At 38.2% G+C, this 12237-nt stretch overlaps 2 protein-coding genes across 5 annotated transcripts; one reads left to right on the forward strand and one right to left on the reverse strand.

The window, feature by feature from the left end:
• Positions 1-74: 74 nt before the first annotated feature.
• On the forward strand, positions 75-3349 carry uprt (uracil phosphoribosyltransferase (FUR1) homolog (S. cerevisiae)). The gene is made up of 7 exons (XM_058775696.1): positions 75-476; positions 1276-1318; positions 1573-1642; positions 1772-1834; positions 1916-2077; positions 2283-2381; positions 2890-3349. Exons 1-7 carry the CDS (start codon positions 235-237, stop codon positions 2994-2996), a joined length of 786 nt encoding a protein of 261 aa, XP_058631679.1. The 5' UTR covers positions 75-234; the 3' UTR covers positions 2997-3349.
• On the reverse strand, positions 3158-12155 carry zdhhc15a (zinc finger DHHC-type palmitoyltransferase 15a). Of its 4 annotated transcripts, none has more exons than XM_058775694.1 (13): positions 12005-12155; positions 11256-11282; positions 11034-11128; positions 9745-9865; positions 8552-8621; positions 8083-8115; positions 5941-6061; positions 5571-5703; positions 5362-5488; positions 4402-4498; positions 3811-4006; positions 3464-3696; positions 3158-3263 (listed from the first exon to the last, which is right to left on the reverse strand). In XM_058775694.1, the coding sequence occupies exons 1-11, from the start codon at positions 12120-12122 to the stop codon at positions 3995-3997; spliced, it is 954 nt and encodes a 317-aa protein (XP_058631677.1). In that variant the 5' UTR covers positions 12123-12155; the 3' UTR covers positions 3158-3263; positions 3464-3696; positions 3811-3994. The 4 variants fall into 4 exon arrangements, with proteins under 4 accessions (XP_058631677.1, XP_058631675.1, XP_058631676.1 ...); XM_058775692.1 differs by having other exon boundaries at positions 3811-3869; positions 4398-4498; XM_058775693.1 differs by having other exon boundaries at positions 4398-4498.
• Between the last annotated feature and the right edge of the window lie 82 nt (positions 12156-12237).

The following is a 12237-nucleotide window of genomic DNA, read 5'->3' on the forward strand; positions in this document are numbered from 1 at the left end:
GTGTCCCGCCCCTTACGTCGATGAGATTTAGACTGGCACGATTTCTATCCAATCAGGTGAACAGGGGATATGACGTCAGGTTGTTGTTCCCCGGGAGCTTGCGTCATGTATCACGCTTCTCCTCCGCTCAAACATGGCGAGGTAGTGGTACAGATTCACATCATCCGTGAAACAGCCCTTATTTAAGTGGACCAGGTGGTTTGGTGTAGTGTTTCTTTTTATGGTTTTAGTCCTATGGAAACGGATCTTATCGAGAAGATGCCGTGCCATAACCAGCAGCTGAATAACAGTGAGAGCCCCGAACACGCCGCGAAGCACGTCCGCTTCGCCCGCAGCAGCCCTGCAGCCGAGACCTGTCAAGACGAACCGTGCGATAACCAAACCACGAGCGACATCCAACGACAAATAGGACCTCAGCTTAAGCTCTTGCCATTAAATGACCAAATACGAGAACTTCAGACAATCATTCGGGACAAGTGAGTTTCCAGTCCGCCTCTCAACCGGATCTGCATTGAGTGCACAAAGTGCGTGTCCCATATTTAGGCCAGATCTGTATCATAGGCACACATACTACAGCATGTGTGCAAGAACATAAACCCGTAGCTTATCGGAATGTATCTAAAATGTACACGGAATAAACTGGGATATAGTCTCATGTCATTTTGTTGCACATAGATGAGGTGTATGAGGTCAGTTCCAATTCTCATACAGGTAACGTATATTGCAACAGTTTGTCACATTTTGGCTTCTCAGAATCAGAATTGGCTTTATTCGCCAAGTGTGCGCAGAGACGCAAGGAATTTGCTGTGGTTTTTAAGGTGCTCTTGGTACATGCATGCATACACATCTGACATGAGAAAAGAAAACATTAAATTAAGACTTTACAGTAACTAATGAAGTGTGGCCAAGTATGGTGTCCCATACTTGGAATTTGTGCCCATCCAAGTGTAGTGAACGCACACCCGGAGCAGTGGGCAGCCAGTGTTGGGGGTTCGGTGCCTTGCTCAAGGGTCTCACCTCAGTCGCGGTATTGAAGGTGGAGAGAGCACTGATTATTGCCCCCCCACCGACAATTTCTGCTGACCTTCGGGTTACAAGTCCGACTCTCTGTCCATTAGGCCACGACTGCCATAATAACGATAGTAATGTGTATGAATCTGTAACAGAAGATTTATGTACAGATTTGTGCATGTTACTCTATATACAGCTGTATAAATAAAGAGATATGCGTATGTATTTACATTTACATAATTTTCCTCTTTCTGTTTCACTCAGAACTACCAGTAGAGGTGATTTTGTGTTCTGTGCTGATAGATTGGTAAGCATCGCCAGAAATTGTGTAAATGGTGGTCATTTTGTGTATAAATGTCAACATATCAAGCTAATGGCTTACAACCAGGTATTATCTGTATAAAGACCTTGTAAATAAAGGCAATCAACACAGAGTAAATGTATGGTTGATTGCATTGCACTTGATTGATTTGTATTGTGAAATTAGATTGACTCTCATGTTCTGCATTTGGTTTGCTAGCCTTCAATTTGAATCAGACTGGTTGTTTGTTTTGCTCCCAGATAAGATTAGTGGTGGAGGAGGGTCTCAATCAGCTTCCATACAGTGAATGCACTGTAACCACACCAACAGGTGAGCCTGTTACCATGGCGATCAATTCCCCCAGCTCACTCTAATCCTTTTGCATATTAATATAACATTGCCACCCTAAGCTGTTGAATGTGCGCAAATGCAAAGTTTCCTTATTTACTCCCTATGCAGGACATAAATATGAGGGTGTGAAGTTTGAAAAGGGAAACTGCGGGGTTAGCATCATGAGGAGTGGTGAGTTCTGCTGAAATGTACAGCCCTATTTAGTGTGCATGCCCTTTTCACTAATATAAAATGCATGTATTTTGTGAGCAGGTGAGGCCATGGAGCAAGGCCTCAGAGATTGCTGCAGATCAATCCGTATCGGGAAGATTCTGATCCAGAGCGATGAGGAGACACAAAAGGCTAAAGTTTACTATGCAAAGTTCCCTCCTGACATCAGCCGAAGGAAGGTTCTTCTCATGTACCCTATACTTAGTAAGTACTTTGACTGTGGGCCATAAAATAAATGGCCCACATAGAATCTCTATTATTTTTACACATTTTCTGCTTTGAATTGGGAGGGGGAAATCATGGCAGAAAAAAAGTGAGAATGAAATGCAATTTCATCTGGGTCTACCTGTAAATACTTTAAATATGGCATTAAAAGGCACAATTCATTGTTGCGTCTATGTGTGTTCAGGTACAGGCAACACTGTAATAGAAGCGGTGCGGGTGCTGAATGAACACGGCCTGCAGGCCAAACATATCATACTTCTGAGTCTCTTCTCCACTCCACATGGTAAGACAGACACACAGACAGCAAACAGTGAAGACTTGATTTGTGTTCTCATTCAGTAATAAATTATACGACAAGAACAAAGAACATTTATTAAACAATGCAAATTTAGCTGTAAATCTAATCCCAGTGTTTGGAATTTTGACATGTATAATTTATATACGCTAACATTCAAAGCTTGGGGTCGGATTTTTTTTCTCACCGAGGCTGCATTTATTTACAAAAATACAGTAAAATGAGCAATATTTTGAAGTTTTATTTTTATATATTTTACAACGTAACTTATTACTATGATGGAAAATCTGAATGTAGCAGCTCCAGTCTTCAGTGTCACAAGAAACATTTATCATTATCAATGTTGCTAAATACTTTTATGGAAACTTTTTTTTTTTTTTCAGAATTACAGCACTTATTTGAAAATTTTTCTGTACTGTCTTTACTGTCATTTTAATTTTATGTGATTTAATGCATCCTTGAAGAATAAAAGTTTATTAACTAATGCTGTGTACAGGTGCAAGGTCCATTGTTCAAGAGTTTCCTGACATCACTATACTGACAACTGAAGTGCACGCTGTCGCTCCGACACACTTTGGACAAAGGTATTTCGGCACAGACTGACAACCCACCAATAACACACACATTCACTTGGATTCAGCTGAAGCGGCTTGTGTGTTTTGTTTTTGTTTTATTTTATTCATCTGGTAAAGCCTGACCAGCCCACAGCAAGTGTCTCTGTGTGTGTGTGATTGGTTCATCAGGGCTGGCCTCTGTATTTTTATTGGTTGTTATTATATATTTATCAATGCTTAATGTGAGCAAATGTATTATAATCTTCGAAATACATGTGCTTGTCCATGATGCCACCAGGATTAAAACAAACCGTTCCTAAAAAGTGATGCAAAACAGAAAAATACAAATAAAATATTTTGTATTAAATGAACTGTATGTTTACTTTTTTAAATAAAATCTGTTATTAATTTCATACAAGGCACTATTTAATAGTGTCTCATCATAAAGCTAGAACCTATTCCCACAACGAAAAAACATTTCACCACAAAATAATGAATTTAAAACATCAGGGACACCTGATAAAGCTCTCTCACACCCTGATCAGTAAGAGAGGTTTCGGAGACCTGATCGCTCCTGCAGGAAGTGTTCCAGGTGAAAACTGAGCATGCGGGCAGGTGTTCACCCTCACCCTCGTCTCCCTGGGGGCCACCCGCCACTCCTGTAAGCTTAACCTGTGATTGAGATCTTTCTGAAATCGCCCCAGTTAAGAGACTCGCTGCGACGACGTCACATGACCCGTTCTGTCAACCTAGAAATACAAACAACAGTTTATATTACCCAACTTTATTTCTACTACATTTGAATCCTTGAAGGCTGCTGCTTTAGAGATGTCATTGAAAAGCAGAACAGTCATTTCTCATACCTTATTTCATTACTGCTAGTCATCCACTGCTATGGTAACAGAGACCCCCTCAGGTGAGACTGATGGCAGCACAGAGTGAGACAGACAAATGGCTCAAATCAGAATTTTCGATCAGGTTGTGCAGCCCTGGTTTGGCCTCAAGGGGGCAGTATAAACTTGCAGTCTGAACCTCCTTTTTCCAAAATTACTCAAATTGCTAAACAAATAATGTTTGTATTAGAATAAAAGATTCCATGTTACTGCCAGTTACTTCTGATAATTTTAAAAATGACTATTCCGAGTGCTATTTGGAGTTTGTTTTACATCAGCAGGGGAATTTTAGAGTAAGTGTGTTCGTAATCCTACTCTTTGTGATAGCACACTTAAGTTAATGACAGAAGCAGAGAGGAGATCGCCTTCAGAGACAGCGTGAGAACTGGGATAAATTCGGTCTCCTTCTAAATAAAAGATTTACCAAACAATTCTGACTACAGCCGTGACACAAAATTAGACGACTCTCTACAATCTAGGCTCTGATTGATTATCCGGTAAACACAACTGGATGTCGACTGACTTATGAAATATGATTCAGAATGTGTGTGTCTTACCCACACTTCCTTCCATGGCACAATGTCCATTTCCATTCATCACTGAAGGACTGTGAGATGACATCAGCCATCTCAAGGGGAAAGACTGTCCATCCCCTTGACTGTGATAGACACAATAGGAAACGGTTGGTAAACATAAGTTATGACATCTGTGTTGTGGCATTATGTCAAAATAAATCACACACATTTTAAATTCTTCTGATTGCAGCCATTTGGCTAAACAGGGAAATGCCAGTATTGAACAAGGAAATATGGTATTGAAATTTATCAATACTGGCGTTTCAATCTGAAAACTGGAAAATGTTATGGTGGCAATACCAATATGATAAAAGACACTAAAATTTGGAGTCAGTATAATGTGTTTCATGTTTCTAAAATAAGTCTCCTATACTAACCAAGGCTGCATTTATTGGATCAAAAATACAGTAAAAAAACAACAAAAAAATTATTTATTCCTGTGATGGCAAAACTTAATTTTCAGCAGCCATTACTCATTTTCAGTGTCACATGATCCTCCAGAAATGCTGATTTGGTACTTAAAAAAAAAATCGTTATTTATTGTTCTCAATAATTTCTTGTTATCAATGTTTAAAACAGCTGTGCTGCTATACATGATACATTTTTTCCTGGATTTTTTGACGAATAGAAAGTAAAGCAGCATTTATTTGAAACAGAACTATTTTGCAAGAATATAAATGTCTTCACTGTCATTTTTGATCAATTTAATGTGTCCATGCTGGATAAAGGTAATAATAATAAAAAATGTTTAAAAAAAAAAACATACTGGCCCCAAACTTGTGAACATTAATCTATTCTGCATGTATTATTATTAATAATAATAATAATAATAATAATTAGAATAAACAATTACTCTGTGAAAATGATTGTCATAATCTTAAGTGTAAGTTGTTTATGGGTGTCAAGCATCATTGAGTCAGAACAATGAATATTGCGTAATACTGACCTGCTGAATACTGGAAATGGCCAGAGACTCTTGTTCTTTCCAAACACCTGTAAGAAGTTTGCCCGGACACCCACATCAAATGCCTCACTTGCTGGTCCATCCACAAAAAAGGGAACTGACAACCACTCTGACAGAAAGACGGTGAGAGATTTTATTACCCCTACAAAACCTCATACAATATATGTGAATATGTGAAATGCAGGTTTTACCAAGAGTAGTTTTGTTGCTGGCGAGAAGCCAGATGTGGAAGAGCAGCAAAAAACAGAGGGTGACCGCAAACATGGCAGACACCAGTGTCAGGAACAAAACATGCAGTTTAACACAACTATCAAACAGTTTGCCCTGAGAGAGAGAGAAGAGTGTAAGATAAACATTTACTCATATAATGAGGATTATTGCATAGGTAAGTCGTCATAATACTGAAAAAGATAAAAACCTTTTTATTATATGTGCATTTAGATATGTGCTTTTTCTTTATTAGAATGTGTTGAAAATTCTGAGTATATTTCAAATATCTAATGCTAAGCGACCGTGGACATGCCAAAGTGCATGTGAATCTTGCTTAAAAATGTCACCCACCAGCCATAGTTGGATGAAGGTTGGTGTAACTGTTGCCACAATAAGCAGGCAATACAGCAGCAAGTAGAGTAGGAAGAGCATGAAGTACTTATAGTTTGAGAATCCAATACAGTTATTCAGCCTAAACATGCTCACAACAACACAGCACAAACATACAAGAAGAAAATAATAAATTATATTGGCATTTAAACAAGTAACATGTTAAGAGACTCCTATAGCCTGCACAACCTAAGCAACATCAGTGGAAAATTTAAGATATTTAATACAACATTTTGGGAATTTACTCACCCTCAGGCCACCCAAGATGTAAAAAGAGTTTGCTTCTTCATCAGAACAGGTAGACATTTAATATTACACTTGCTCACCCCAAAGGATCCTCTGAAGTAAATGGGTGCCGTCAGAATTAAAGTACAAAAACAGCTATAAAAACAATAATTCACACAACTTATTCATCAATGAATACAAGATGTAAGGCGAAAAGCCATATATTGGTAATAAACAAATCCATCCTTAAAATGTTTTTCTGTTTTTGGCTAAAATATGAGTCCTCCATGTATAATACTGCTTTCTCCAGTGGACAAGTCGTTTTGTCTGAATCAGGAGAGAAATGTGCACAAATCAAGCACAGTTTACAAGCAAGCGCAGTCTAAAACGGTTCTAAAGAAATGTGTCGGTGGGTTTTAATGTGCGAGGACAACAGGGGATGAACTTTTTCCACTGGAGGAAGAGTTACTATATAAAGGGAACTCTTAATTTAGCCAGAAGAAGAAAAGTTTTAAAGGGATAGTTCACCCAAAAATGAAAATGACCCCATGATTTACTCACCCTCAAGCCATGCCAGGTGTATATGACTTTCTTCTTTCAGACGAATACAATCAGAGTTATATTAAAAAATGTCCTGGCTCTTCCAAGCTTTATAATGGCAGCGAGTGGGGGTCAAGATTTTGAAGCAAAATAAAGTGCATTCATCCATCATAAAAAGTGCTCCACATGGCTCTGGGGGGTGACCAAAGGCCTCCTGAGCGGAATCGATGCATTTGTGTAAGAATAATATCCATATCATACGCGCGTTCATGAGAGAGTGCCGTTCCAGTGGATGACTTGGGACATAGGTGAACCTGGAAGCGCGGGATGAGAGAGCAAAGCAAAACACAGGTCACGAATTAGAAGTACAAAACAAGGATTTGTAAAGAAAAATGTCAGAGGATTTCGATATAAGCCAAGAGGAGACTGGTTTTCCTTTGCTCCTGTAAACAAAATTTGGTTCTCGCGAGACTAGCATATTTTCACCGGAGCTTACACTATTATGCCTACATCATCCGCTGGAACGCCACTCTCTCGTGAACGGGCATACGACAGTTAGTGGAAGCTAGAAATTACGGTTTATAAAGTTTTAAACATAGATATTTTTCCTACACAAATGCATCAATTCACTTCAGGAAGCCTTTACTCAACCCCCGGAGCTGTGTGGAACAATTTTTATGATGGATGGATGCACTTTTTTGGGCTTCAAAATCTCGACCCCCACTCACTGCCATTATAAAGCTTGGAAGAGCCACGATATTTTTTAATATAACTCTGATTGTATTCGTCTGAAAGAAGAAAGTCACATACACCTATGGCTTGAGGGTAAGTAAACCATGGGGTAATTTTCATTTTTGGGCAGATAGCTATAAAATTATCCCTTTATAACCAAACATCCTTAATGATGAATTTCTTACAAAAACATGGCTTTTCACTTCATAAACTGTTAAATGACTGACTGAAATCATGTGGATTATTGTGATTTTATCAGCTGGATTATTCATGTGGATTATTGTGATTTTATCAGCTGTTTGGACTCTCATTCTGACGGCACCCATTCACTGCAGAGGATCTATTCGTGAGCAAGTGATGTAATGCAAAATTTCTCCAAATCTGTTCCAATGGAGAAGTCTACATCTTGGGTGACCTAAGGGGAGGTACAGTTTCAGCAAATTAAATTTTTGGGTGAACTATTCCTTTAAAGTAAAAGTAAGTTATTACACTTAGATTAAACATTACAGATTATAAAGATTCTTTTTTTTGGGGGGGGAATAAAATGCATCAAGTTGTTCACATTAACTGGAAATATGCATTTTTTTTAACAGCCAGTTTACAAACCATGGGCAATGATGATCCATCTTTAGTACACACCTACAGAAAAAAAGAAAGAGACAGACCGCAGAAGTGAAGTGCACAGGCCACAGGAACTATTCTCATTAAATAATAATAAAAACCCCAGTGTAATCAGACACACACACATTCAAAATCTCCACAAACACACATAGTCATTCTTTTTCTCCATCTCACTCACTCACTCTCTCTCTCACACACTCAGACCTGGACTTTAATCAAAGAATGGGAACCTGATATTGACAGAGCGAAACTCATTTGAGAAGATTCACTGTGTCCACTCAAATAAATGTGACCAAGGGCTTCAACAACATCCTGTAATTATCACACACACACTCACCCACAGATCGCATTTCTACGTCTCCCTTTCATTAAGGGAAGAGTGCGTAGATGAGTGGGAGATGCACTGATACGCACACAGAAATGGAGAGAGGGAGAGAAAGAGGGCAATTCTTACATTTGGCAGACAGAACAGTGATGGCAGCGATCTGGTTTTATCAATTGGCAGTGATGACAGAACCTGATAGCTGAGATGAACACACACACAAACAACCAAATAAATAAATAACATTTTCTCCAACATTTAGGTAAATGGAATCCCTCTTTGATAACAGTCTATTATGTACGTGTTCATTCATGTTGTTCAGCCTAAAATAGCTTATATTAAAAGATAGTTTTAGAGTATTTAACAGAAATTTATGATGTTTCAACATTCATCCAAATGATTTAAAGTGAGTATAAATTATGTCTTGATTCATGGCTTCAAAATTCACAAATGGATCACTCAACAAACAAGAACAAAAAAATTAGTACAAATACAGTGCTTAGAATCCAAAACTAACAAAAAAATAGTCCAATTGCTTTTAAATAAGAAAGTCTACTGGCCATTCAGGTAAAACATTGAATTCATCACTTGTCAAGTTGTTTACTTTGTGTTAGAGGAAAACTATTTATTTAAAAAAAAAAAAAAAAGTTTGTTTGCGTTCGGTTACAAAACGGTGGCATTTAACAATTATCGTTCATTGAATTTCAGCAATAAATGACTTAAATTTAGTTTTGTTGCAGGGCTGGGTATCAATACAGATTTCCCAATTCAATCTGATTCCAATTCATTTGGGTGTATTACAGTTATAATCACTTTTTGGGTACATATGGGAAAAATTATCTCTGCTAATGCTGAAAATGAAGGCAGTGTTTGATATCGACTCAAACGGTAACTCGTCTCTTTGAAATATTCAACAGAACAAACTCATAAGAGTCATTCGTTTTTGGGAAACGGGCTACACTAATTGGACTGATGTTTTTGATTTACTAAAAAGTACAGACCTAGAATATAATTTGTTTTGCCATAGTGATAAATATTCAGTACTGGCAACACAGACTCCCCTGTGTTACAAAACAGTGATGCAGGGAAACCTTCTAACATGGTGCAGAAGATGCTTTTCACTGAAAGCCATTCAAAATGCACTAATTGCTGATTCAGTGACTCTAGAGTTCAGTGTCTTCCCTCAATTACATGGTGCTGATGGAGCAGGTTAATGGTCAGTGTGAATAGAGTTACATTTGGAGCGGATCCAGTTAAGTTTTGAGATGTTATTTATACTTCACATCGTTGTGTTTATTTGTTATAGTGTTAATGGGTTTCCTGACCTCCGGCTGCCGTACGTGTGTGAACTGAAAGCTTCTGGGAGATTTCCAGAAGAATCTGACTCTTCTCCATACCGCCACGCTCCTGCTCATAGAGCAGCAAGTCTGAAGAGGAGAGCTGAAACTGAACACAGACACCCGCACACACACAAACACACACACACACACACATACAATTAGCAAATTAGATGGCGGTGCTCTGAGAGAGAGAGAGAGAGAGAGGGGTTTCTTTTACGCTAATTTGTCACGTATGACATGCCTGACTTGAATAACTTGCAGGTGGACGGCCTGACCCCCGTAAGAGCCCAAGTCTACTTATCGCTTCTGTGGAGGTGAAGCCAGCAGAAATGAGGAGCAGTTTAATTCCCCTAGCCAAAACTATGGTACAGCGATGCAAAGCCATAACCATGTCAAACATTAGGAAAATTAGGGGGGACTAAACCAAATTTGGTTGGGGTGGGAGTATTTTTAATGAAAAAAATTATACAATTCAAGGATTTTAAGGATTTGTAAATGATAGACTCCATTTTCAATTCAAAACATCTGACATTACTATTATCTGACTATTTACATTTCTATGGTAAAACAGTATATAAAATATTATATTACATGTTTAGCTATCAAATAGTACCTCACAAATTTTTGTACAATGTGTCAAACTGTAATTCATGTTCAGATTCTTTGGACAGTAAAGCCTCTCATCTTTGATTTGATTGGCCATCTCAATCATTTTGACATTGACGAGCATTGTTATTCCACTAAGGCTGAACAAAAAGCACATTTTTGTCATCCTAACAACAAACAAGGTGGTGCATAATGGACTGCAGCAGAGCAGCATCAACACTCTTAGAAAAAAAAGGGATAAAAGCTGTCACTAGTCCTTTCAAAATGTACTAATATGTACAATAAAGATACTCTAAGTGTACCTCTAAGCTACAAATACGCACCTTTTAGGGGTAAATAAGGTACAAAAGTGTACCTTTTGAAAAGGTATTGCCCCAGCGACAGCTTTTGTACCTTTTTTCTGAGTGTGAAGAATATCAAATATTGGTGGGGAAATTTTGGGCAATTGAGTATTTGGTGGGTGGAGGTGACCTCATCCCTTTCAATTTCTGGCACTGACGGACCTGGAGATATGGTACCAGATAGTCATACACTGTTTATGTGGTACTCCAAGTTAGGCGCTTCAAAGAATGGTTATTTCATAGTATGTGTACAAAAAACAAAAGCCATGGGTGTCAAGTCCAGAAAGTCCCATTTTTGAGAACCATCACTCAACAACGCTACTGTACCTCCACAGACGGAGAGGATGGTGGAGTGGACAATGTTTTCCAAAATGACCATGAGAACATTCCAAAACAGACGTGGAACAGGCAAAGGAACACCACTGACGGAGAGAATATATACAAACAATTATCAATCAAAATAACTGGAAGCAAATGTCAATTCATTGAAACATTAGAACTGCATATTTTCATACAATGAATATCTAGAAGAACACAAAGACTACATACCTCTCTGCGTTGAACAGGAAAGCAGGACTGTCACAGATATGAACAAGAGTCAACAGTCATTTATAAGATCTGATAATATCTATAATATATACATTAATGAACTTTTTAATGAGTTACAGAGATTCAGAACTCTGTCTGATGCTCAATGACTTTCCAAACCAAAAAAAAAGAGACTGGGGAGTGAAACATCATTTTAACCAAAACCAGGAGCTTCCTACCTGAAATCACTACAATAATCTGTATGTTCTAACACAACAATGCACTTCTACCAAACCCACAAATACGGCACAAAATAGATCAATGTACAGCCTTGCTCGAGTGACTATCGAGTTCTGTATTTGTTTGCAATTGTTCTGAATCAAAACTTTAGCTTTTTTGCATAAGCATTAATAATGGTTGGGGCTGTGATGGTGGATGGCATAATTAATTCTGAACAAGTACATTCGATTTGAAATTCATATTCAAAATTAAATGTACATCATTTAAGTTAAACTCCACCTCATCAATGAAGTAATTTGTAACTGACATTACATTTCATAGACAAGTGATACTAGAGGATTTCAAAACTACTTTAATCCGTAGCAGACAAACACAGCTGTCTCATATTAAAATTGAGAAAAAACACAAAAACACAACATGTTACTTCTAGTCCGGTTTCACCTGCATTCTGATATCACCTGTTTTTTAAACTACGAAATCTACGTCACTAAACACCTAACTTTAAATATTTTGCAAAAAATATTACTCACTCCAACAGAAGTGCACGACATATGCATAGTATGACCACATCACAACCATAATAACGATCGTAACCGGGATCCAGTGGAGAAGCCGCGCGCAGCGCCGGAGGCACGCGGTCAGAAGCATCACGAAGACCGTCTCAAGACTATCTCTGGACAATCTGACAGAGACTGGAGCAACGAGTCCATAGTAATGAAGCAGAGGAATAAGAGAAACAGCGCCCTCGCAGGACAAAGCAAGT

The sequence above is a fragment of the Onychostoma macrolepis genome, chromosome 05, assembly GCF_012432095.1.
Source record: "Onychostoma macrolepis isolate SWU-2019 chromosome 05, ASM1243209v1, whole genome shotgun sequence".
NCBI classification, from domain to species: Eukaryota; Metazoa; Chordata; class Actinopteri; order Cypriniformes; family Cyprinidae; genus Onychostoma; species Onychostoma macrolepis.

Coding starts and splice junctions, on each gene's coding strand:
- uprt (XM_058775696.1), top strand. CDS start 235: ATGGAAACGGATCTTATCGAGAAGATGCCGTGCCATAACCAGCAGCTG. Junction 477..1,275: donor CAGACAATCATTCGGGACAA/GTGAGTTTCCAG, acceptor TGTTTCACTCAG/AACTACCAGTAGAGGTGATT. Junction 2,382..2,889: donor TCTCTTCTCCACTCCACATG/GTAAGACAGACA, acceptor TGCTGTGTACAG/GTGCAAGGTCCATTGTTCAA.
- zdhhc15a (XM_058775692.1), bottom strand. CDS start 12,122: ATGCTTCTGACCGCGTGCCTCCGGCGCTGCGCGCGGCTTCTCCACTGG. Junction 5,489..5,570: donor CAGCAACAAAACTACTCTTG/GTAAAACCTGCA, acceptor TCTTTCTGTCAG/AGTGGTTGTCAGTTCCCTTT. Junction 3,870..4,397: donor TGCCATGGAAGGAAGTGTGG/GTAAGACACACA, acceptor TGCTGCCATCAG/TCTCACCTGAGGGGGTCTCT.